Source organism: Cololabis saira, chromosome 1 (assembly GCF_033807715.1).
Source record: "Cololabis saira isolate AMF1-May2022 chromosome 1, fColSai1.1, whole genome shotgun sequence".
NCBI classification, from domain to species: domain Eukaryota; kingdom Metazoa; phylum Chordata; class Actinopteri; order Beloniformes; family Belonidae; genus Cololabis; species Cololabis saira.
This window is the reverse complement of record NC_084587.1, coordinates 54,084,749-54,111,781: the sequence shown is the minus strand read 5'-3', so window position 1 is coordinate 54,111,781 and position 27,033 is coordinate 54,084,749. Positions and strand designations below refer to the sequence as shown.

Genomic DNA, 27,033 nt, shown 5'->3' with positions numbered 1-27,033 from the left:
GGTCTATGGAATTTCTGGATGTGTCATATGTTGATTGCGTACACTCACCGGCCACTTCATTAGGGACACCTGTGCAACTGCTCGTTAAAGCAAACTTCTAATCAGCCAATCACATGGCAGAAATTCAATCCATTTAGGCATGTAGACATGGTCCAGACAATCTGCTGCAGTTCAAACCAGCATCAGAATGAGGAGGAAAGGGGATTTAAGGGACCTTGAACGTGACATGGTTGTTGGTGCCAGACGGGCTGGTTTGAGCATTTCAGAAACTGTCGATCTACTGGGATTTTCACCCACAACCATCTCTAGGGTTTACAGAGAATGGTCCGAAAAAGAGACTATCCAGGAGCGGCAGTTCTGTGGGTGCAAATATCTTAATGATGACAGAGCAGAATGGCCAGACTGGTCGGAGCTGATAGAAAGGCAACAGTAAGTCAAATAACCACTCGTTACAACCGAGGTGCAGAAGAGCATCTCTGAACACACAACACGTCCAACCTTGAGGCGGACGGGCTACAGCAGCAGGACCACACCGGGTCACTCCTGTCAGATAAGAACAAGAAACTGAGGCTACAATTCACACAGGTTCACCAAAACTGGACAACGAAGAAGGAAAAACGTTGCCATGTCTGATGAGTCTCAGTTTCTGCTGCCACATTCGGACGGTAGGGTCAGAATTTGGTGTCAACAACATGAAAGCATGGATCCATCCTGCCTCGTATCAACGGTTCAGGCTGGTGGTGGTGGTGTCATGGTGTGGTGGGGGATATTTTTCTGCCACACTTTGGGCCCATTAGTACCAACTGAGAATTGTGTCAACACCACAGACTACCTGAGTATTGTTGCAGACCATGTCCATCCCTTTACGACCACCTTGTAATGGCATATTTTGCATAATATGATCCCAATATCCATCATAGGGACATACTAGGAACATCCTATATTTGTAGAGTTTGTGTTTCTCCTCATATCATATCTGGACATGTCTGACTAATCACAACACAACATTTTTTCTGGAATATGGATCAAATGTAGGGCATACAGTATCTGAATATGTTAAATATACAGTCTATATTAAGTTGATATACCACTTAAAGGGGACCTATTATGAAAAACAGGTTTTTTCTTGTTTTAACATATATAAAGTGGTCTCCCCTCAGCCTGCCAACACCGAGCAGGAAGAAAGCAACTAAGTGTCTGTACAACCCGCCCGGAGTATCCTTCCAGTGTCATGTGACTTTTACAAGCCGTTAAGAATCTGCGCCTATGGTGACGTCACCATAGGCGCAGAGGTTTGGCCTCCGCTGCTGAAACCACGCCCACAACTAACTCCGCCGGCCGGAGCTTCAGCCATTGTTGCGAAGCGGTGGCTGTTTGAACAACGAGGGAGAGTTAAAATGAGGTTTTGCATCGACATTTACCCTCATAAAAGGATCAGTTCCAACAGAACGGACCCGGCAACTGCACACGAGTCAGCGGTAAGTGACGTTATTTTTTTAATGTTATTTATATTTGTTTACAAGTATGATCTTTGCATGGGCTTAGTATTTAGCTTAGCTCCGGAGCACCTGAGCCACTCACTGGACGGACCGGTGAGTGGCCCCGGGCCCCGGTGGCTCCAGTGTTCCCTAACGGAGTGTTAAGGAACACTGGAGCTCTATTAGTACCGTAATACATTTTTCTTCTGTTCATGGTTTCAGATCTTCCAAGCACCTGAATCTGTTCAACGACACCTTCAGAAGACGCACGGTCCTTCCTTGAGCCAGCAATAGTGCATACATGTTATTTATATACAACTTATGTCCTTTTATTTTTAACAATAAAGTTGCCATTTGTGAAAAATTCAGTGTTGTGATTTCTTTACAGTTAACATGATTCATTTGTCTTGTAATATAAGAAATTAAATGATGAGGAATCGGAGTAAATAAATGTGGTGTAGCTGTTTAGAATTCCCTTAAATCTTCCTGTGTGAATTAGTGTGAAGACGAGGTGACCTGAACTAAAGGCTGATTTATGGTTCCGCGTTTCACCAACGCAGAGCCTACGGCGCAGGGTACGCGTCGATTTAACGCAGAACCGTTATTCAGGCTCTAAGATCCGTTTACACCGTGTAACTGCATGCGAGCGTCCGACTGTCACGTCGAGCTTCATGACATCGGTCGCTCTCTGTCCACACTGAAACTGTTAAACTCTCTCTGTCCACACTGAAACCGTTAAACTCTCTCTGTCCACACTGAAACCGTTAAACTCTCTCTGTCCACACTGAAACCTTTAAACTCTCTCTGTCCACACTGAAACTGTTAAACTCTCTCTGTCCACACTGAAACCGTTAAACACTCTCTGTCCACACTGAAACCGTTAAACACTCTCTGTCCACACTGAAACCGTTAAACTCTCTCTGTCCACACTGAAACTGTTAAACTCTCTCTGTCCACACTGAAACCATTAAACTCTCTCTGTCCACACTGAAACCATTAAACTCTCTCTGTCCACACTGAAACCTTTAAACTCTCTCTGTCCACACTGAAACTGTTAAACTCTCTCTGCCCACACTGAAACCGTTAAACTCTCTCTGTCCACACTGAAACTGTTAAACTCTCTCTGTCCACACTGAAACTGTTAAACTCTCTCTGTCCACACTGAAACCATTAAACTCTCTCTGTCCACACTGAAACTGTTAAACTCTCTCTGTCCACACTGAAACTGTTAAACTCTCTCTGTCCACACTGAAACCATTAAACTCTCTCTGTCCACACTGAAACTGTTAAACTCTCTCTATCCACACTGAAACCGTTAAACTCTCTCTGTCCACACTGAAACTGTTAAACTCTCTCTCTGTCCACACTGAAACCGTTAAACTCGCGGTCAGTTAGGACAGTCCAATAAAAAAAAATAAAGCAATGGAATTTATTTTGTCACTGAAGTTCGATCTCATCGCATGGGACACGGTATAATAGTTTACGCAGCCACACTGCGAACATGAAACTTAGTTCCACTGCTGTTCGTAGAGTATCCCATGTATATCACCGTATAGGATTCATATGGTGTAATACTCGGGCAGGGATTAAAATTGCTGATAGAAGCAGCTGAAATGGGTATTTCCTAGGGAGGCCGACCGGGTTTCCGTAGCTCAGCTTGTTGAGCAGGTGCCACGTAAAACAGCGACTTGGGCCTCTTTGCAGCTGAACCAGGTTTGGCTCCCAGCCTGTGAGGAGGCAAAGGGGGAGAGAGAAAACTGACTTCCTCTTTGTCTTCTCACAGTCAAAAATAAACTGGACTGGAGCCCAAAAACTGTTTTTGGATCCAAATCACGGGGATGTGGTGAGGTTCACTGTAGGAACTTCAAACGTGATGAGGTCATAGCTTACTTAACAGTTTTAATAAGCTTTGATCTCCATTGTCAAATAAATGTAATATTGAACAAAACTTCAAACATGATGAGACTTGTTTAAAACCTCAAAAAAGTCTCAATAAGAAAGTGTCATTAAATTGACGTCTGAGTCATGTTAAAATGAATTTATTTTATTTGAATCCAGCAAGAAAAGGACATGTCTGTTTGAATAGATATTGATATTATTTATTTAATCAGAAAATGAATACATTTTACACGGACCTGTGCATGAAAGTACTGGGATCAGCATACAATCACAACAAAGTATAATTGCACATTGATGGTTTGCTCCAAGGTGTACAGTACAGTAGGTGTGTGTTATAGACAAAGATTGTGTACGGTAAGTAAATGTCATCAAGTCTGTAAACAAGTCTGTAAAACAGTCTGAATACAATCGACAGGTATTGTCGATTGTAATCGACAATAGTTCCTTCCTGGATTCAGATAAAGTTAAACAACAAACAAAGAGCATACGATAAGATGATTGCATTTCCAAGACTCAGACAGTGAGTATTACCATGTGTCCGAAATGTAGAATACATTGTTATTTTCCCATTACAATACAATATTATCCACCCTTAAAACATGATTTAATGCAAGTGCGTGTGTCAGACAGTCACCAAACAGTTATAATAAAATGACGATGCAGCTCTAGTAGTTTCTGACTCACAGATCTGATGGACCTGGGGCCTCGTGTACAGGAGGAGAGACCGGTCTTAGTCCCGGCCTCCATCACCGGAGAAACACTTTCTGGAGTCCTGCAGCAGCTGCAACTGACTCAATATCAGACTCTAAAAGTTGCCTAAACATTCAATAAAAACTTAATTCATTCAACTTCATTCATTCGTTGCCGAGTCACATCAGTTCGTACCAACCACCCTTTCCGTGACATCTTAGTTTTATTTTAAAAGACAACTTTACAGAACCGTTTTTTCGCTGTAAAATGTATTTTAATGTTTTTCGGTCCAGACACAGTTATGGGATGTTTTAGGATCTGGCTTTTATCTCGAGTAGTTGTCCCATACGGTCGTCATGGGGACAGAGATGTCCGACCTGTCTGCAGCTCCAGCTGATGCATCATGTTGGTCCAAACCGGAGCAGCTGGTCCAGTTCAGGACAGAGATCCAGAAGGATCCTGTTGGTACCTAAACCAGCTGATGGTCCAGTCTTAGTCCTGGACCAGCAGATCGGTGTGATCTGATGCATCAGCAGGTTCCTCTAACGCAGGGGTGTCGGACTCCAGTCCTCGAGGGCCGGTGTCCCTGCAGGTTTTAGATGTTTCCCTGCTTCATTGCACCATGATACAAGTGACTGTGTCATCAACAGAACTATCCAGGCCTTGATGACAAGCTGGTGATGATGATTAATTAGAATCAGGTGTGTTAAAGCAGTGAAACATCTAAAACATGCAGGATACCGGCCCTTCTGGGATTCAGTTTGACACCTGTGCTCTAACGGAACCAAGGCTTCGATTGGGATTTGCAGGTTCCATCGTTGAGCTCCTGCCTTTAGTTGTTTGTTCAGATCATGTGGTTGATTGTGAGATTGTTGCAGCTCAACTCTTGTGTAACTTATCTGGTGATGTGGGGACTGTCGTGTCCTTCATGTGGTCGTGAACTTATTGTTAACGTTACGTTTCTTCATATTCTGCAGTTGACTGCATCACCGGTGAGTGTCGCCAACGGACAAAACCTCAGATAAGTGCATACGCCAGACATGATTTGTGCATGAAGGACCGCAACTTTCCACGTTCAAATCACTTTTTGAACATCCGACCGTGAGCGTAGAAAGTTGCTTACGCACGTTTTTTGTGCATGAGGCCCCTGGTCTCTCTCAAGTGGCAGATCAGCCACATGTGTTGTTCACCTGTGATGTTTGCATGTTTTCAAGTCAACCTTGTCCAGTTGGGTCATGTCTCAGAGCTGCTCAGGCAGCACACTGTTCTGATGCTGCAGCATCAGTTCGTTGGACATTTTCTGCTGGAAATCAGAGGGCAGCTTCCAACCCCTTCCTGCTGGCCGACTCTTGTCCGGATCCGGCTCTCCGAGGAACGAGGACTCGGACCTCTGAACTGGGGCCAGAGACTTCTCGCTGCTGTCCAGGGAATCTGGCAACCTGGTGAAACACGTCATGTTAACATCTAGTAACTAAGACCATGTCTTGTTTGGAAGTACAAAAATTTGATTCAACTTTATTTAAATATTTTCTGATAATGCCCCTTCCGCTGTGTCGTAACTTCACACTCATGCAAAAATGCCAAACTTGAGGCAGAGCCTTCTGTATCAGACACCTCTTCTGTGTGTGGTGTTTGGGACGCAGGCACCCTCTCAACCTTCATGATTAGGATTGAGGCTTTTGTTTTTTGGTAAAGCTTAAAGATAAGATAAGAGATAAGAGCTGGCTCAACTTCCTCGAACGAAAGCATATCCATATCGCTGGGGAATTTCCCATGATGCACTGGAGTCTTCACTATGCTGTCTATACTCTTCATGCGCAGATACGGCAGATATCTCTTTCCTGCTGAGGCTGCTGCCCCCGCGACCCGGGAACGGATAAGCGGCGGACGATGGATGGATGGATGGATGAAATTGAAACTGACTTTAAACAGTTTTTCTCCACTAATCCTTTCGCTTCCACTTACTATTTATGTATTTATTTCATTATTTCATAAGAATTGCAAAAGAAGAAATCAAGTGATGATGTCATGGCCAGTGCCAAGCTGCTTAATGCTATACTGCCCCCTGTGGAAACAAGGGTAAATGCAGTCTTAACTCCTATTTAGTTAAGTTTCACTTCCTGTTTGAGAGGAGAACACATGGCTGGTGCTGGAGACCTGTTCTCTGTCTGTGAGCTATGGGAAGACTTTATTAGGGCCCGAGCACTTACAGTGCGAAGGCCCTATTGTATCTGTAGGAATTTTACTCTTCCTTTTCTTTTTCCTTTTCCTTATTTTTCTTCTTCCGACGAAATAAGGGCCTTTTTGCCCCCCTAAACGTGCCCCAAAAGTCACCAAATTTTGCACGCAAGCCACGCCTGGTGATAAATTTGATATTTAATGGTTTGCATTAATGGGCGTGGCAAAATGGCTCAACAGCGCCCCCTAGAAAACTTTGTGCCTCAAGCCCCACAATACGGTTGGACATACATGCACGAAAAAAAGGTACACACCTGTATCATGTCGCAACTTAAAGAAAAGTCTCTTGGCGCCATGGCCGAAAACTGAACAGGAAGTCGGCCATTTTGACTTAATTGTGTAATTTTGGCGCAATTTATGCCATTTCTTCGGCAGTTAATACGGCCCGAACCGTAACGTGCACCCAGGTGTGTTATACGTCAAAATCTGCGTCTCCATCCTGCAACGACGCGCATTACTTTTCTCAGTCAAAAGCGTTACTGTGGCGATGCTAGACGCCAAAAAGCGCGCCCCCCTTTATCTGATTGGTCCATATTTGATAGTTCCTATTTTCTGCCATAAATTTTGAATGGTGTGATATAAAGAGTCATGGGTGGTGTCATCTGACTCGGTATTGAGTACTTGACCTTCATTGGCATGAATTAGCCCCGCCCCTTCTTCTGATTGGTCGATATGTGATAGTTCCTATTAGTTAATAATTGTATTTAAGGTGGAACCAAACAATAATAATTAAAAAGAAAACTACAGCTTTAACATAGACACAAACAAATGTGGCACGTCTCACCTCAGTCTCTCCAGTCTGCAGGTTTTCTGCTGCCAGTCAGAGAACAGCCTCAGCTCCTGGTCCTTGAGAGGGTTGTCGCGCAGGTCAAGCTCTTTGAGTGCTGAGGACGAGCTCAGAGCAGCAGCCAATGTCTGGAAAACTGTTGTTAATCCACATCCAGAGAGGCTACAGGGAGGGATTTAGACAGAGCTCTGGGTCAGAATTGCTTTTTAAACATGAATGATTCATCAATTTGGTCATTTAAGTTACATTGTTTGTTTGTGTTTTTTCCAATTATATCTTTATTTATTTCCTGAACATTTTAACAAACAAACATAAGCTTTAGTTTAGTTTTAGTTTAGTTTATTTTGTTTTGGTCATTTACATTTTAAGATGTTTGCATATACACACTGTATATGTACAGTATACACACAGGTATAAATATATATATTATATATATGTACACATTTCCTTTTTTTTTTTTTGACCAAAAAGGTATAAGCTGAAGCCTCATGGCTTATTTTGCCTATCCTTTTCAACAAAGGCAGACTTCAGAAACAAAAGATACTAATAAGAAGAAAACGAAACGAACGAATAAAACAAAGAAAATAAACAAAGAAGAGAAGAAAATAAATTTGGTCACTCACGATTTGAGGATAGCTGCAGGAGGAATAATTTAGACAGTTTAATATGAAGATAATTTATATTAGTGTTCTATATTTATCCATTATTTTAGATTTATAATTTTTTTTTAATTTATAAATTGAGCTACTTTTTTTTAGTTCCTCATCCAGGCGGTTCCATTGTTTCACACCTTCGACACTGATACACCTTGACATTTTTTTTGTTCTTGGCCATTTCTGCTCAAAAATGCCATAGCCCCTTAGGTTGTGCCTGCTTTCCCTCACCTGGAACAACTCCAGGATACAGTGTGGGAGCATCTGGTTGTGTGCCTTGTACATTGTTATTGCTGTCTTGAATTTGATTAAATCGTATAATTTTATGGTGTTTGACCGGATGAAAAGTGGATTTGTTGGTGCGTAGTATTTAGCATGGTTGACAATTCTGATTGCTTTTTTTTGGAGTAGAAATATTGGGTTTATGTTTGTTTGATAGTTGTTCCCCCAGGAACATTTAACATTTAACTGGAGTCACAAGCCGTCAAGGAATCACTAGCTGTAAGGCAGAACCTTTAGGCGTGTGTTCACTGTCTGTGATTGTGTTTTGGTGCAGGCCCCCTGGCATTCCTTCACCATCTTTTCTTGAATCACTGACTGATTTTGTTCTGTTCCTGTGAAATATATGTTAAAATCACCTAAAGAACTGGGGCCTCATTTAAAATGGACTGCGTAGGAGTCATACTAAAAGTGCACGTACGCTCAAAAGCCGAAAATGGCGGGCGCAAAAAAAAATCCGGATCTATAAAACCGCGTGCACGCAGACTTCCACGTAAGGTTCTATTTATAAATCACAGTCCAGCTGGAAGGCTGCGCACGTGAATCCGCCTGGTATCCCTCCCTCTACACGCCCACTTTCTACCGAAAATGGAATCATTTTGCATATGAATGAGCCTGCTGAGCATGCGCAGTGGCTTCCTGCAACCTGTTTGGCTTCAGAATGAATGAATGAACGTGTCGAGCCACCGTGCCACTGAATTTCACTGAGATCTGAGATCTAGATGTTGTTGATGAGGAGGAGGACAGGAAAACCACATTATTTTGTGGTCACAGTAAAAGTAGAAAAATAAATAGTATAAAATAAAGCGAGTGAGTGGCAGCACGCCGTTGCTGCGCGGAACGCCTTGAGTTCCCCGGTGCAACAGGGGGATACACGTCCCCCCGTCTTTTCAAAATCATGTTTATTTTCCCCTTACTTTTTACAGTTTAAAAACTAACGGTAGGCTCAGCCTTACATTGCAAATTATCAAGACACTGTATGAAAGCGATACGAGAACGGCCCTGCAGCCCCGCTTCACCCCCAGCTTCCCCTCCTCCCCTCCCGTCTCCCCTCAGAGCTGCTCAGGGCGGGTTTATGGTTCTGCGTCACCAACGCAGAGCCTACGGCGTAGGTGCGCGTCGCCGCGTACCCTACGCCGTAGGCTCTGCGTCGTTTTAACGCGGGGCCATAATTTAGGCACCATACACCCGCACCTAAAGGTTTCACGCGCCCGTAAAACTCATATATATGAAAACAAATCTGAGTCCCTCTAGGGAAGAAATGAGGGGCTCCGTGGGGCTCCCTAAACGCAGCCCCTCATTTGTTCTGTCCTAAAGCGGTGAAGGAGGTTCCCGGCGTGTCCTGCACCGCGGCTGCAGCTCCAGCAGCACCAGAGTCCTGACTGACAGCTTCACACACAGAGGAACACGATCAGCGCTATATTATTTTATTTTATTATTTTATTATTTTAAGTCTGATATATTTTGTGATATGTGATGACATTATTAAGAGTATGACATGAATCTGGCTTCATTTCACCACCTCAAACCCTGCGTCGCCAGTTCCCCGTGTCTTAAGTAAATTCTTACGGGAGGGTCCTAGTTGCCGTAAAGATAAGCAGATTTTTCGGTTAGTTTTTTCTTTTTAGATCCGATGATTTGCGTAGAAGGCGGCTTCCGCAACTTTCAGGCGCTTTTTCTGCGCAAGCAAGCTTTATAGATGAGGCCCCTGGTTGTGACCCATATTGTTTAACCTGTTTAGCCCCACTGGCAACAATTATTGCCAAACTGTATCACTGTCATTTTTGACTTACAATAAAGAATTTCTAAAGGTACTAATGCAAAAATTGTTTCCAAGTGGGTGGAGAAGTCCTGCCTCAGGTGGAGGAGTTCAAGTATCTCGGGGTCTTGTTCACGAGTGAGGGAACGATGGAGCGTGAGATTGACAGACGGATCGGTGCAGCGTCCGCAGTTATGCGGTTGGTGTACTGGACCGTCGTGGTGAAGAAGGAGCTGAGCCGAAAGGCGAAGCTCTCGATTTACCGGTCAATCTACGCACCTACCCTCACCTATGGTCATGAACTTTGGGTAGTGACCGAAAGGACAAGATTGCAGATACAAGAGGCCGAGATGAGTTTCGATGTATTTTATACATATTTGTCACAACTGCTGGTTGCAAGGTCTGTGCTCGGACTCCTTCCTTTACTATTATTCTAAGGAATAATCTTCCTTGAGACTGATTTTGCTGTTTAGTTATCATTTTCCTGATTAATTCAGGTGGTGCCCCGTTTTGATTTATTCATTTTGATAATTCAATTTGATAAATAATCTACTTTATTAATTGTTAATAATTGTCAAAGGACAATCATTAATAACTCTTCAATAACTGAACCAGCAGCCCCTTTGTGGCAAAACAGTAAATTGAATGTAAGTGCATCCCAAGTGAGAACATATCATGTAAAAAGACAAATCTGACAAATCTCACCTCAATATCTCAAGTTTGCAGAAGGGTTTCTTCAGCCAGCCAGAGAGCAGCTTCAATTCCTCTTCCTTGAGCTGGTTGAAGCTCAGGTCGAGCTCTTTGAGAGCGGAGGAATTGCTCAGAGCAGCAACCACAGTCTGGCAGCCCACTTCTGTTAAGGTGCAGCACCTCAGGCTGCAGGGAGAGAGTTAAATACAGTTCTCAAATCAGATTTTCTTTGTAAACATGCATGTTAAGGAGTAATTAATCATGTAGTTGTAGAGAGATGTTTTTCTCCTAATTGCACGAGTGTTTGTTGTTTAAGAGCTCTCATGTTGTCTGTTCCATTTCTGGTTTGGTCTGTCTAAACATTCACGTAGTGAAAATCACAACTTTTTTAATTAAATGCAATTTTTCTTAATGGTTTCAGTAACTATATAACCATTTAAAAAACAAAATAACTTTTTACCTGATTGGACAAAAGAAAAGTCAAAAAAAACAATTATCCCATAGTTAAAAACATTATCTCTCTAGTTAATAAAGTTGAGAAAAACTTGACAATCATCTCTAAGAAGTTAAAACTAAAATCATTTAGATATATTGATTGTGAAGGCTGTTCTGGACACACGTGTAAAATAATAATATAGTAAGAATAGTTACAAAAACATAAGCAATTGAAAAAAAATCATAATCAACTTATGCAGAGCTATCTCAGTGTTTAATTGTTCTAATTGTTGACCTTTTAAAGCTCATAAAAGACAACATTTTGAAACTATGATTACTAAGTATTAGTTTGTTAATGTGGTCAAAAGCCTGAGAACTATCTTTGTATACATGCAGGTGTGAAGAGTGTGATAGTGGCCAGCTTACATACTTCAGTATCTCCAGCTGACAAAGTGAGTCTTCCAAGAATTTGGCAAGGTTTTCAGCTCCAGAGTCTCTGAGATCATTTCTTCCCAGATTCAGAACTCTAAGATGTGCCGGGTTTGACTTCAGACTGGAAGCCAACGCAGCACAGCCACTCTCTGTGAACCGACAACCTTCAAGCCTGTAGAGAAAACCAGTTTTGAATTAAGAATGATAACAAACAATAGATGCTGGTCTCTGACTGCTTAGGATTGCAAGCACGCCACCAAATCTATGAGATCCGGCCAAAGTTTCGACCTAGACCTGATGGAGTTATGGGGATCTCACACGTGGGACCTTCAGAAGAAGATTGGACCAACATTCCTACACAAATGTGAGAGACTGGTAATGTTATGCAGGTAACAATTAGTTACTAAAGTTCTTACAACTGAAGATGGGTGTACAAGCTATTTAATCATAAGGGTACTTGCAATCTACACACTCACTCCTATGGGCAATTCAGATGGCTAATTTGTATTTGTTATAACAAAACTGACATTCGTCATGCATGTCATCACCTCAGTGCTTCCATTTTGCAGTTGGGATTCTTCAGAAGAGCAGAAATTCCCTTCACTCCCTCATCACCAATGTCATTCAGACCCAGGTCCAGTTCCTTGAGGTGGGAAGGATTTGAAACCAAGGCTGACACCAGGACTTCTGCGTCATGCCTTTGAAGTTTGGTCTTTAAAAGCCTAAAAACAAATCCCAAACATTGCTTTATGCTGAAAATGTTACAGGAGAGCAAACAGGAGTCACTGTGTAATATGAATTCTCATGTACGTCATTTCTCAGGATAGTATTTAAAAATAAAATGTAAAAGAAAACAAAGAAATACTGGGTGTTGTATTACAAAAGATTCCTTTTCTTCCCAGATGAGGGTGCTTGGAATAACTTTACAGATGCAGAGTGAGAATACTTATACATATAATAATAATAATGCATTTAACTTGTAACACTCAATTTCCATTCAATGAATCTCAAAGTGCTACACTTAGACCATTATTCATTCATACACATTCTCACTGGTGGTGGTAGCTACATTTGTAGCCACAGCTGCCCTGGGGCAGACTGACAGAAGCGTGGCTGCCATTCCGCGCCAAACGGCCCCTCCGACCACCACCAAACATTCAAACATATTCATACACATTCACACGGGGCAAGCTGGGTAAGGTGTCTTGCCCAAGGACACTACGACAGTAACTGGGATGGAGCGGGATTCGAACCGCCGACCTTCGGATCATTGGACGACCCGCTCTACCACCTGAGCTACTGCCGCCCCATGTAGTCATGTGCAAAGTCTAGTACATCCTCTTTTAAAGCAATGCTTTTGCAATGTTTTCTTCAAACCCTCTTCTCTTCATTCTATATTTACTTTCCATTAATACATTTGGAACAAATCAATATGGGGACCACACCCTGTTCAATTTCAATTCCATTTCAATAAATACTTTACTAAAATGCAAATGAAGATTTATTGTTACAGTAGTCATGATTTAAGTCTCTTCAAAGAGTCATTGTAGAGGTTTATTGCTGTGGGCAGGAAGGAGCTCCTGTTGTGGTCTGTGTTGCAGTGGATCTGAAGACACCCCATTTCTTAACCATTGTGTTGTGAAGAGAATGCTCAGGGTCGGCCATGATCTTCATAATTTTATGAAGTACCCTCCTTTGCACAATCAGCTGCAGAGGCTTCAGACCAGAACCGTTTGTCTTTTAATTAAAATAAAGTATAAGGACCCCGGTACTTATTGTGTGGTTTTGAGTCGGTTCCCCCCTTCTTTATCAGTTTGCTCAGTTTCTTTAAGTCGCTGATGTTGCTCCCCCAATAGATAACTGCAGATGTGATTGCACTATCCACATTAGACTTATAGAAGATGAACTGTTGGACCCTCCTGACAAAGTTATTTAAACATGCTTGTCAAGGCCAATGAGACTGCTATGGTAGATGGAGGGTCTGATCTCTCAAAGTGCTAGTCTTAACCTCCTCAATGTTACTGCACTTCACTGTCTACCTCTATTTGTTACATTGTTTATTAGTTCCAAAAACCTCATACCATTTACTGAGATGGTAACCTACGTGATGAATGATGACACAAGAGATGGAAGGGTGAGGTAGGACAACATCCTCTATCATGAGGTGAGAGAGGAACCATGGCTGTTGTGTCGAATCAGCAGTCGAGAAAGATGGAAGTGCTTTTGCATTGATTGGCTTGAAGAGCGGCTGAACCACGCCCATTGTGCCACCCTTCAAAGTCCCATGCTGTCAGAAAATGATTTCCCCCCACATAGCAACCTATGGTGAGACACAGACTGGCTTTGTTCTCAGAGTTTGTGAGAATCATGAAACAGCCCTGGGTGTCCCCAAAGCCTCTGACTGATGACACCCCATTGCTGAATCACTCAGTGTGGTCACATGCAAATCTAAACCAAGCTATTGGAAACAATCTAGCTAAGGATAGAGCTGGAGTTTCCGAGATATCCAAATATATAAGCACAAGAAGACAATCGATTATTGAGTGAGGTGTGTGTTCTTCCGGTTCCTTCTTTGTTGTTCATCTTCTTCTTCTCCTACTGTGTTGATATTCTGGGTTTTGCAGTGTCGTCACTTCCAGAAGTGAGACTCTAGTCTTGGGGCAGTCGCTAGCACGTCTAAGCGTGGGTTGCATTTACATGCCGGAATAAATCGAATTAGGACGCAATATCAGGCTTTAATAGCTATCAAGAGCTTCAGTGCGGTTCAACTACACCCTGACTAAGGTGTATACGTACAGTACATGGTTTTTAAAATGTTGATATCGATCCGATTAAGGCAACAATTCAACTTTCTGTTAGTGCATGTAAATGTTCTGATTGCATTGCGAAGAGGTTGCTCAGGGTCGTCCATGATCTTCCTCATTTTATGAAGTACTCTCCTTTGCATATTCAGCTCCAGAGGCTCCAAAACAGAGCCAGCCTTCTTCATCAGTTTGCTCAGTTTCTTTAAGACACTGATGTTGCTCCCCATGATAGATAACTGCAGATTCTTCTAAGGTCAACTCAGTTCTTGGGTTTGGAGGATGTGGATCTAGCTGAACTGGTCAACATTCTTCTGATGCATGTAACATTGGCCATCTACCTTGTACCCAAGATGAATATGTCTGCATGCAGACCATATCTGCAGGGAGGGGTGCAGATTTTCAGCTAGAGATGATTCAGCAAGCAAGGGTTCTCATCCCAACATTTGAGGCGTTTAAATGTTAAAGTCCCTGATTTACTTATTATCATGCTTGCTGAGGCCTTTGTGGTATACGATAGTGTGTGTGGGTGTGTGCATGCATATATTATTCTTTGAGTGCTGCAGAGTCAGACTTTGGGGTTAGATTGAGTGGACATCCTCTCCTGGAAAGATTGGCAGCTGTCTTGAATGTTTTCCACTTGTGAAAAATATTTCTCATTTAAGAACATTGAATTCCATATTATATGGAAAAGAAAAAAAAAAAAAAAAAAAAAAAAAAAAAATTATATATATATATATATATATATATATATATATATATATATATATATAGATTGTGAAGGCTGTTCTGGACACACGTGTAAAATAATAATATAGTAAGAATAGTTACAAAAACATAAGTAATTGAAAAAAAATCATAATCAACTTATGCAGAGCTATCTCAGTGTTTAACTGTTCTAATTGTTGACCTTTTAAAGCTCATAAAAGACAACATTTTGAAACTATGATTACTAAGTATTAGTTTGTTAATGTGGTCAAAAGCCTGAGAACTATCTTTGTATACATGCAGGTGTGAAGAGTGTGATAGTGGCCAGCTTACATACTTCAGTATCTCCAGCTGACAAAGTGAATCTTCCAAGAATTTGGCAAGGTTTTCAGCTCCAGAGTCTCTGAGATCATTTCTTCCCAGATTCAGAACTCTAAGATGTACCGGGTTTGACTTCAGACTGGAAGCCAACGCAGCACAGCCACTCTCTGTGAACCGACAACCTTCAAGCCTGTAGAGAAAAGCAGTTTTGAATTAAGAATGATAACAAACAATAGATGCTGGTCTCTGACTGCTTACGATTGCAAGCACGCCACCAAATCTATGAGATTCGGCCGAAGTTTCGGCCTCAACCTGATGGAGTTATGGGGATCTCACACGTGGGACCTTCAGAAGAAGATTGGACCAACATTCCTCCACAAATGTGAGAGACTGGTAATGTTATGCAGGTAACAATTAGTTACTAAAGTTCTTACAACTGAAGATGGGTGTACAAGCTATTTAATCATAAGGGTACTTGCAATCTACACACTCACTCATATGGGCAATTCAGATGGCTAATTTGGCATTGCTGGATTGTCTAATCCTCCAGTTGGTTCCTCTATTTTACATTTTCTTTCCCTTTGATTTATCCAACTATTTTTATTATCTTCATTTGCTGTTTTTTAGAAGTTGTATTTACCAACTTTTCAGATGTTTTTTTTAAATATCATGACTTTGCTCTAAAAATCATACGGTTCGATCAGGATTTGCTGTTTAAACCATATGTTAATCAGGTTTGTAAAACCTCCATCTCCGTAATATTGCAAAGATTAGGAAAATCCTCTCGCAGAGTGATGCAGAAAAACTAGTTCATGCGTTTGTATCTTCTAGACTAGATTACTGTAATGTGTTATTAGCAAGATGTCCAAGTAATTTGCTGAATAGGCTCCAGCTGATCCAGAATGCAACAGCACGAGTACTGACAGGAATCAGCAGGAGAGACCACGTCTCTCCAGTGTTCGCCTCGCTCCATTGGCTACCTGTAAAATTCAGAATCCAATTTAAAATTTTATTACTTGCGTATAAAGCCCAAAACGCTATGCTCCGCATTATTTACAAGACCTGATAGTGCCTTATGTTCCTGGCAGAGCTGTCCGTTCTCGGAGTGCAGGTTTACTCGTAGTTCCTAGAGTATCCAATGGCCCTTTTGCACTAGTATCTACTCAGCTTGCTTCTACCCGCCACGGCCCCGTCTTGCGCTTTTTCACTAGGGGCTGAGGCGGGTAGAGCTGCTCCAAGCAGATACTTTTTCTGTAACCATTCTGGCGAGGTTCTAACCGAGCTCGGCCGGGACTATTTCCGACGTCATCACATTACAGGCAGCTGATTGGTCGGGGGCGGGGCCGTCATCACCCTCCTCGCCACTGATTGTTCGGGGGCGGGGCCGTCATCACCCTCCTCGCCACTGATTGGTCGGGGGGCGGGGCCGGCAGACGTTTGAATCAGGAAGCGGGAGTCAGCGCGAGGGCGACTGGCGGCTCGCGGCGATTTTATTATAAAGCGCAAACGTCTGTTTGGTGATCCAACTCTGAGGTGCAGATATTCATAAACCTGGGGGCTGACGAGAGAATTGAAAAAGGGATGTAGACGGGCTGTTTTTTTCTCAGCCGCTCGCGGCTCCAGCTGATTTCTCATCAGCGCCGACACGAACAAAGGTGTTGCGCAATCGAGTACATCACAGCCGCTTCACCCCAACCCCCCCACTTCTCACCTGGCTGTGGAAAAACAAACGGGGACAAAACGAGTGGAGCCGCGATGAGCCGAGCCGCGGTAAGGCGGTAAGGCGGTACTAGTGTGAAAGCGCCACAAATGTAGATTTGGAGGGCGGGCGTTCTGCTATCAGGCACCATTACTATGGAACCAACTTCCAATCTGGGTTAAGGAGGCTGACACCACCTCCACCTTTAAAACCAAACTTAAAACCTTTCTGTTTAGTAAAGCCTATAGTTAGTGTTTAGTAAACCTCTAGCTGGTGTTGGTAAATCTCTAGGTAGTGTAAACTCTAGTGTGTTAGAGTCAGTAGTCATAGCTGCAGATACAAGACTATAATGGTTAGTCTCAAACATAGCTTTGTGGTAGATATGCTGCTATAGGCTTATGCTGCAGGGGGGCACCGACATGATCCACTGGGCGGTGCCTCTCACCCTTCTTCTCCTCTCCTTCTCCCTTCCTCTCTTCTCCATTTCCATTTTTACTTATTATAAATATCTCAAAGCTATCATTTTTGTCCATCGTTCCTGTAGTTTCTTGTGCTGGCCCCCCTTTTTTCTCTTTTGTGCATGTTTGCAGGCTGGAGCTTCGGGAGCTGCGTGCTGGCCTGCGCCACCCCGCCCCCCCATCCCCGGTCATCCCGCTGCTGCTTCCACCTGCCTGCTGTGTGCTGCTGACGTCCCCGACCCCTCCCGCCTGGCCTTCGGCAGGAGGGTCCCCCCTTGTGAGCCTGGTCCTGCTCAAGGTTTCTTCCCTCCTAAAGGGGAGTTTTCCTTGCTAATGTTTGGCTTGGGGCTTTTCTCCCACTAGGGGAGTTTTTACCTGCCATTGTTTATGTAATAATTGCTCGGGGTTTATGTTCATGTTCTGGGTCTCTGGAAAGCGTCTAGAGACAACATCTGTCGTATTAGACGCTATACAAATAAAATTTAATGGAATTGAATCAAAAGACAGGCTGCTAACCTGCGGATATAACTGTATGGTCTAACGCAGTGGCGGAACATCATGGTGATAGACCCCAGTCCAAATATTTTTTTGGTGCCCCCAACCCTGCCCTAAACAAAAGCGCACACACACGGGCACAGTCACTATAGAGAACTGCTATTGTTGCCATGACGGCTAGCGTTGTGACTGGCTACACCGCCCTGCAAAGCACAGGAAGTCTCCTCCCGGCCCCCTGTTGGTCGGGTCAATTTCGTTTTTCATTTATGGAGGTAGCTGTTAGACATCATTTACTGAACATGACTGACAGGTATCCTGTTACAGTGATTGGACTATTCCATTCACAAAAACATTTTTTTCTCTCTCTCCTTCATGGGCCCCTGACAGCGTCTGGGCCCCGGTGCAACTGCACCGGTTGCACGGCTGATATTTATTCCTGTGGTCTAACGTCAGTGTGTCCCAATGGGCCAAAGACATTAAACGCTTACCACTAACACTGTAGGTAAATGGTTAGTCTATAGCACAATCAAAAGTGGAAATTCCTTTAAAGTTAAAAAAGGAATTATTTGTTTACCCTAATTGGTGAAGCTGGCAGTCAGGGTTCCTCAGGAAGCTAGAGAGCAGAGCAACTCCTTCACTTCCAACACTGTTCCTGCTCAGATCAAGGATTTTGAGCTGAGATGGATTCAAGTGGAGAGCTGAGACCAGCTCTCGGCATCCTTCTTCTGTAGCGCCACACTCAGTTAACCTGCAGACAGATTGGTTTTTGTTAATTACTAAATTTTTTTCATATCATTATTCGTATAGAGATAAAATAGTGCAAATGTTTTATACCTCAGTGTTTCCAAATGGCATTTGTCCAGAACATTTGAAAGCATTATCAGTCCTTCATTATCAAGCTTATTGTGGCTGAGATCCAACTCTTTCAGGTGGGACCGATTCAAAGCCAGATCCCCGGCCAAAGATCTGCACCCTTCTTCTGTAATGCCACATTGTCTCAAACTACACCACAAGGGAGAAAAATGACTCACACAAACACACACAAAGAATAATTACAGCAGTTAATACAAAAAAGAGGGAGAAAAAAAGTCATACTTCATTCTATGGGGAACGTATTTCTATGAGACGGAGCCACTAAAAGATAAACATTGTAGACATAGTCTCTATTCAATTCAATTCAATTTCATTTATATAGTGTCTATTATAACAGAAGTTGTCTCTAGGATCTTTCCAGAGACCCAGAACATGACCCCCGAGCAATAATTACATAAACATAACATAAACAATGGCAGGCACTTACTCCCACTTTGTCCTAATAATGTCACTTTACATATTTATAAATAATTGCTGTAATCTTTTACTCTTTTTTTATGTTTTACCTGAGTGTTTGGAGTTTGCAGTTGGGACTTCTGAGGCCATCAGAGAGTATTTTCATTCCAGAGTCGTACAGAGGATTTCCGCTTAGATCCAACTCCTCTAGACCAGAGGAGGAGCCAAGAACTGAGGCAATACATTTGCAGCATCTATCAGTGAGTTTACAGTCACTTAACCTATAGAAAAAAAACATTTGCAAAGATTGTTCATGATACCTTTAAAAGCCAACTTGGACTCTCAGATAAATATGTAATTGATTGAAACTACACTCATACAAAGCTTTTCTTGATGCTTTGAGCACTCGGAGGAGCCTCTCCAGAACTTGATCAGATCCATGGTATTTCTTCAGATCAAAGATAGAAAGGTCTTCATTGGAAACAAGCAGCACAAACGCCAAAGCTGACCAATGGGAGGGTGACATTTTAGTAACATCCCCTGAACTCTGGTAATTTTGGACTTGCTCTACAAGAGACTGGTCACCCAACTCATTCAAACAGTGGAACAGATTAATACTCTTGTCGGCATAAGACACTTTCCTGATCATCTCATGAATGTAGTTGATGGTCTCCTGGCTGCTCTGTAGACATCTTTCCTTAAGTCCCAAAACTTTCTGGAGAAGCTCCTGAATTTTCTTTTGAGACAGCCCCAGAAGGAAGCGTAGGAACAAGTCCCATCGTCCATCTTTAGCGTCCAGAGCCTTGTTGACTGCATTCATGTGGAGGAAAATGACAGGACTTCCTCCTTCTTGTGACTGGACTCTTATCCGGCTGAGAGGGTTTCCTCCTCCATCCATGAAAGTCTCTTGTACATACAGAGCTGCGAGAAACTCCTGAACACTCAAGTGTATGAAGGAGTAAAACTCTTGTTTGTATAGACCATGTTCTTTTCTTATGATTTGTGTACAAACTCCTGAATAAATAACAGCTTGTTTCAGATCAATTTGACAATCTTTCAGGTCTTTTTCAAGGAATATTATATTACCCTTTTGTAACTGTTCAAATGCCAACTTTCCCAGTTTCATAATCACATCTGTGTTGGCATTGCCTTCCTGGTAATCCTTTTGCTGTTTCCGCTGTGTCTGGATGATCAGGAAGTGTGTATACATCTCAGTTAGAGTTTTGGGCAACTCGCTTTCATCACAACTTCCAAAGAGACTTTGAAGGACTCTGCCTGAAATCCAGCAAAATAAAGGGATATGGCACATGATGTGCAGACTTCTCAGTGCCCTTGACTGAAGATGATCCAAGATCTTGCAAGCTATTGTCTCATCACTGATTGTCTTTAGAAAGTATTCTTTCTTCTGCTCATCATCAAACCCTCGCACCTCTGTCACTCTGTTGATGTGTTTGAGAGGAATCTTATTGGCAGCAGCGGGTCTACTTGTGATCCAGACTGAGGCTTTGTGCAGCAGTTTCCCTTCTATTAAGTTGGTTAGTAGGGCATCTATTTTGGTCTTCTTTGTAATTTTGCGACAGAGGCCATTTTCACCAAATTTCAGAGGGAACTGACTTTCATCAAGACCGTCAAAGATGAACAGAACATTATAATTGTTGTAATCGGGCATGTTTGAATCCTCCTCATCATCAAAAAAGTATTTTATCAAGTCCAAAAGACTCCAATCCTCATCTCTTAACAAATTCAACTCTCTGAATGTAAAGGGAAAAACAAACTGGAAGGCTTGGTTGGATGCTCCATCTGCCCAATCCCGAGTGAATTTTTGAACACCAACAGTTTTTCCAATGCCAGCAATTCCCTTCGTCAAAACTCTCTGAGGTGGGTCCTCTTCATTTGATGAGGCTTTAAAAATTTCATGGAGATGGATTTTCCTCTCTACACTTGTACCCCTTGTACATTCTAAATCAATCACTTCATGTTCACTATTGACCTCACAACTGCCTCCCTCTATGATGTAAAGCTCTGTGTAGATCTTGTTTAAGGAAGTCACAGGTTCACCCTCTGTTCCTTCAGGCAGGCTCTTCGTTTTATATAGAAGGTAAGATTTAAGTTCATCTTGGCTCCTCTTGACATTTTCTGAAAGATGAAAAGCATATAAATATAAGTATTTAAGTAAGCAGCTACTGTCGACCAGCTTAAACAAAGAAAACCCAGTAAGTACAGTCTTAATTTCTGATTACGCCACCAACACATGTGAAGCAAGATATTCTGCTGAAAATGTCTGAAGCCCCTCCGACGTGGGTTGATTGAAAAAGCTGGTATCCACTGCCAACTTTCAAGGTCTATGGGAAAAAAGGCTTCAAAATGGCTGTTTAGAAAACCAACGTGTCATGTAACTGATGCTTTCGACTATTACCGCTGCATTGCTTCTTGTTTCTCCAACTACATGTTGGGCCGAGGGTAATATTTCCTGAAACGTGTGTTAAACTAGTGTTTAAACAAATATTGCCCTTAAACAGAATTTGCAATAACTTTTGAAGGTCCTAGCAAAAACAAATGACTGCATGGGGTTAGGGTTAGGGTTAGGTCCTGCACATGTCTGTTGGCCCTTTTCCACTAGTACCTACTCAGCTCGCTTCTACCCGCCACGCCCCTGTCTTGCGCTTTTCCACTACGGGCTGAGGCGGGTGGAGCCGTGTCAAGCAGATACTTTTTCTGTATCTTTTCTGCCGAGGTTCTAAGCGTGCTGAGCTGGCACTATATCTGACGTCACCACCCTCAGCACCACTGATTGGTTGGGGGGCGGGGCCGTCAGACGTTTGAATCAGGAGCGGGAGTCAGCGCGAGAGCGACTGGCGGCTCGCAGCGATTTTATTATTATAACAAATTGTGTTATTTATTTTGTAAACCACTAGTTTTGTTTTTAATGATTTGTGGTGGTGGTAATGGTTCAACTGAGTGATGACTGATTTGCTGTTAACACCATCGGACTGTTATGGCGCTTTTCCACTAGCACCTACTCAGCCCGACTCCACTCGCCTTGGTTTGGTTCTTTTCCACTAGGGGTCTAACGTGCCGAGTAGATAATGAGTCTGTCGAGGTTCTAAGCGGCTGAGTCGGCTGTATCTGACATCATCACACTACAGGCCACCGATTGGTCGGGGGGTTGGAGTCAGACGTCTGAGTCAGGATGTGACATCAGAGAAAGAGACTCTGACGGATTCTTGTTCATTTTATTCAACCAGCAAAAGTCTGTTTGGTGATCCAACTCTGAGGTGCAGATGTTCATAAACCTGGTGGCTGACGAGAGATTTAAAAAAGGGATGTAGACGGCGATAAGGAACGATCAGATCCACAGGCGCTGTTTACTCTCAGCCGCTCGCGGCTCCAGCTGATTTTCTCATCTGCGCCGACACAAACAAAGGGGTTGCGCAATCGAGTACGTCACAGCAGCTTCACCCCAACCCGCCCACTTCTCACCTGGCTGTGGAAAAACAAACGGGGACAAAACGGGTGGAGCCGGGACGAGGTGTGACAAACCGAGTCGGGCTGAGTAGATACTAGTGGAAAAGCGTCATATTTTCCTTCTGGGTTGCTGCTTGTGCAGTTTAGTGGTCAGCTAGTTGAGCAGTTTTTTGTTAGTAAAACAACAAGAACAAAGGAATCTCCATAATGACTCAAACGCCGGAGCAGGATTTGCATTTACGGCCCTTCAGTAATAAGAAATAGCACCCTCATTGGGCATGGACCAAAAACCGCAGGAGGGGCCGCAGTCGCAGCCTGGGCCCAGCTATAAAGAGCAAGCTGCCCCCCTCTTTGCTCTCTTCTTCTCTTTTTCTCTTTCCTCCTCTCTTGGTCCCAGGGTGTCTTCTAACTCGTACCTGTCCATGGTCCAATGGAGTTCTCTGTGAGCTATGAAGCGGCCACAGCTCCTATTTTAGCATGACGAGCTACTAGCTACTGACCGGCCTCCTCCACAATCGTGACCGAAGAAGCGTCTGTCTGCAGCGCTGCAACGAGTGACCTGCAAATGTTCCGAGCCCCAGATGAGCCGAACGAGGGACCCTGCATGCCTCGACGTGAATGCCTTTGGACCGAACTGGAGCTGAAGGAGGCCAGCTGCTGTGCCCATGATGCACCACTCATCCACACTGAGATGAGGAGAGTAGGAGAGAGAAAGAGCGGCTCTTTATCAGGATCACCTGCGGAGCGTAACCACCCAGCTGTTCACCAAGGAACGCTGACCGGCCAGACCAAACCACCCTTTTCTTCAACTACAAAGATCCACGTAAGAGGCTGTTTTGTGTCTGCGCAGAGAAACTTAGTTAACACGAGTTTAGTTGTACGTTGTGTTTATTAGTTTGTGTGTGTTTGTTTATTTTATCGTTTGTCTACTTTGCATATACGGATCTTGATGACATGTTCTTCCACAATAGAAAACAAAGCCCTTCCTCATTTCCCAGTTGAATGACCAGAGCGCACGTGTGAAGTTAGTTTCACAATAGTGCGTCTCTGTGTGGGAAACATCAGAAGAACTTGGTTTTCCTGTAGTGAGAAGTTATTCTAGTGTCTTGGGTTGTACTTTTCTCCTCTCATCCTCTCCTACTAACCCCCACCCCCCACACACACACACACTCCTATCCTGGTCGTAAAGCCTCCGAGTTTGTTTTCACTGGATGAGACGAAATCTCGTCCGCCATTTTGAGTCACGCGAGACTAAAATCTGAATTATGGTTCTGCGCTACACCAGCGCAGAGCACACGGCGTCACCGTGACGGCGTCGTGAACCCTTCGGACTTCTCCGTCACTCCATTTCGCCGCGGTGCAGTACCCCCCGCGACCGCTAGGGGGTCGCGATCTTTTCCTGAATGGTTTATCCGACTTTTCCGGTCACAGTGAATGAAAGAGATAAGGACAACTATTGTGCAAAAAACCAAAGCAAAAAAAAAATCACACATACACGAAGAAAAGAGCGCAATCACAGCCTCTCGGTCTGCATTTGGTCTGCGTCGTCTCGACGCGTAGTTACAATTTTTGGGAGGTGCACGTCAGCAACGGCGTGGGCCACGGCATAACGTACGCGTCAACGCGTACCCCACGGCGTCGTTTTGACGCAGAACCATATCTCAGCCTTAGGTCACCACATGACGTTTATATCTGAAATTCAGTTGGTTGATTTATTTTTTATTCGTCTTTTTTTTTTTTCTTTCTGTAATGGCATTTTTAGCTTCAGAACAACTTTTGTGAAGTTTGAAGCAGAGAGAACCCAGTTCAGTGTAGTTTGGTAGAAAAAGAATTGTTTAACATAAATCACATAAAGTACCTTTGGATTTGTCAGAAACAGCATCAGACCCATCAGTTCTGGCAGGAGGATGGACTGAAACAGAAATGTTCAATTATTAAAACAATAAATGTAAAGGAATGTAATAGTTACATTTCAGGTTAATGAAATGAAATTTAAATGTATTTAATTATTAATTTACGTGAAATATGTGAAATATTTACCATTTATGTTGGTGACTAGATTGCCTTGTACATGGACATCATTAAAGTGTGATGCGCTGATGACGCTTCCACCCTGGGCAGAAAATGAAGTTCCTCTGCTTTGAGCTTGACCTAAATGAGAAGACATAAAGCAATCAGGAGTTGTTTTTTTTGTTGGATTTTTCCCAAATAAAGATGAGGGTACGTGTGTGTGAAGGGATGAGAGCGGGAAGAAAATGTAGGTAATACCAGTGTAAATTTTCAGTTCTTGTTTCTCCAGTTTTCGCATCTTGGTTTAGATAAAAACCCAAAACTAGACAAAGAAGTGGAGGTAGTGTGGAAAATGTACATATTTAGTATTACTTCTTCAATTTACTTTGACTTCTTACCACACTGCTGCTCTGGTTTAGTGGATAAAGACTTTGAAAGGAAAGATGTCATCTGTAGCCGAAAAGATTTGTGGGTTGCAGGCATAGCATGGATTGCATTCAAGTGCCAAGCATTTAATTTATGGGTTTAAGCGCAATCAGACTAATCATATTTACAGCCACATCCAGAAGACTGTTTTGGTCTAAATTGTTTGATTTCCTGAGCTGTAGTGTGCTTTCAGGAAAGGCTTATTATCAGTTAAGGTGTAATAAAGCTGTATTCGCTATGGCATGGATTTTCAAAGTTTCCAACGTCAGCACATATATCAGCCTATCAGGAGCCTAGATAATGAAAGTGTTGGCCACTCTGCAAATCTAGTCAGTCTACATTGTGCTCAAATCTCCAACCTTATAGTAGCATTGGTCTACTATTATAAAAAGTAGACCAATGCTAATGCTGTTTTAGTTATGTTATTTCAGGGAATGGTAAAATAGTCAGGACTTGAGCTGCAGTAATTATTGCAACTTTCACAATTTACTAATTTTGTCAGTTGAAGCTGTGATTTAGATTAATACTCTAATCTCTCAACCTTAATAGAAAATATTAATCATTTTAAGAATGTCATGCTACTACAAAGTATTTTTTGTCCATAATCATTTGTGTCTTTATAATAGCAGAGAAAAGGTAATGAAGCGGCAGCAGCAGCAGCAGCAGGCCAACACACCCAAGAATATCTCACTGATCAGGCTGTTCCAGATTTGTCTTCGACTGCCCCCAAGTGGCAACAATGAAAATACAGAATATGCAAAGAATATGCAAAGCACGAGTAGGCTACATGTATCATAACTTTTATACACATTAGTAAGTTGCACTTATTTTTTATTAGGTGTATAATGTCACGGTGTAATTCCTATATAAAATTAATGTTATTTGAAGAACCTCTCCTTTACTATGAAACCTGGTGAGGTAGAAATCCTGTCTCAGTAGAGGCAGTGTCACAACAAAACGTTTTTTATGATCTTATTCATATTTTCTTAAATGATTACAAAATAGTTTTTGTTGTTTTGATTTTTTTTCCTCTGTTACTGTTTTCTCTTCTGTTACTGTGATTAGTAATAATAAGTAAGTTAATTAGATTCATGTTTTTTGTTAAAAAAAACCCCCATCAAACATCTTAAGAAGAAGTAAATGGTCTGACTACATTGAAGTGACAAACCGATAAGATTTTTTACATGGAAGGTCTGTCCCCCAGGGACCAGATTTCTCTGCCTGCATATATGCCTTTCTCTGCCTTTGTTGGAATGTAACTCCCAACTAGTTTAGTCAAGTCATCCGGGTTACACTCACTTTTCATTGTATGAGTCACTATTTTCCTTCTGCTCCACACAAACATGTCCAGTTAACCAAAAAATAGAGAAATAAATGGCACTAAATGCAAGAAAATTTGAAAAGTAAGACATTATTTTACAAAGTAAAACATTGTTTTACCTTCTGCTGTTGTCGGAACCACAGACTGGTTGTATGAAAAATTGTTTTCCATGTTTCTGCATCCCGGTCTGTTTTTAGAAGTAAAGATTAAACATTACACAGAAAACACAAGGTTTTAAAAAAAAAGAAGCACTTTGGCCTCCTCCATCATTTGCGCTCTTACCTGTTAAGTTACTTTATATATACACACAGCATACATCAAACAAGCAAACCTTTCTTCTAGTTAGTCAGCAGGGACTTCCTGTAGAAAGTCTGATAGAAACGAAACTCAGACGAACACCAAACCACACCTTTTTTTTCTTTCTATTCTCAGCTCCACACCCACTTGCATTTGATCATGTGAAACAAACCAAATGAAGTGATTGCACTTTGAATACACAATCATACCCATACTACTCAAGTTGTGGAGTTTATTACTGTACTTAATAAACAAACCACAGTCACATTCAAGAGTCGAGGTGCATACACATTCTGCAGCCTGGCGCTCTTGCATTGTGTTTGGGGCCTAGAACTTGTCCCAGTCCAGAGCGGCTCATGGTGAGAGGAATCTGGCAGGAGTAGGATTACATGTCACCCCTGTGCATGGGGGTGAGAGTGTACA

General features: G+C 42.5%; 1 protein-coding gene across 1 annotated transcript; it reads right to left on the bottom strand.

The window, feature by feature from the left end:
* Positions 1-3,555: 3,555 nt before the first annotated feature.
* LOC133447360 (NACHT, LRR and PYD domains-containing protein 12-like) lies at positions 3,556-26,674 on the bottom strand. The gene is made up of 14 exons (XM_061726035.1): positions 26,596-26,674; positions 26,433-26,500; positions 24,597-24,707; positions 24,415-24,468; positions 19,472-21,227; positions 19,202-19,372; positions 18,657-18,824; positions 18,397-18,570; positions 15,187-15,360; positions 11,889-12,062; positions 11,339-11,512; positions 10,489-10,659; positions 7,090-7,254; positions 3,556-5,506 (listed from the first exon to the last, which is right to left on the bottom strand). Exons 2-14 carry the CDS (start codon positions 26,482-26,484, stop codon positions 5,308-5,310), a joined length of 3,543 nt encoding a protein of 1,180 aa, XP_061582019.1. The 5' UTR covers positions 26,485-26,500; positions 26,596-26,674; the 3' UTR covers positions 3,556-5,307.
* Between the last annotated feature and the right edge of the window lie 359 nt (positions 26,675-27,033).

What these genes read in the sequence shown, in the direction of transcription:
- LOC133447360 (XM_061726035.1), bottom strand. Translation starts at nt 26,484, where the DNA reads ATGGAAAACAATTTTTCATACAACCAGTCTGTGGTTCCGACAACAGCA. An exon ending in TCTAGTCACCAACATAAATG is followed by an intron (nt 24,469 to 24,596) that starts GTAAATATTTCA and finishes TTTCTGTTTCAG; the next exon opens with TCCATCCTCCTGCCAGAACT. An exon ending in AAAGCATCAAGAAAAGCTTT is followed by an intron (nt 19,373 to 19,471) that starts GTATGAGTGTAG and finishes TTTTTTCTATAG; the next exon opens with GTTAAGTGACTGTAAACTCA.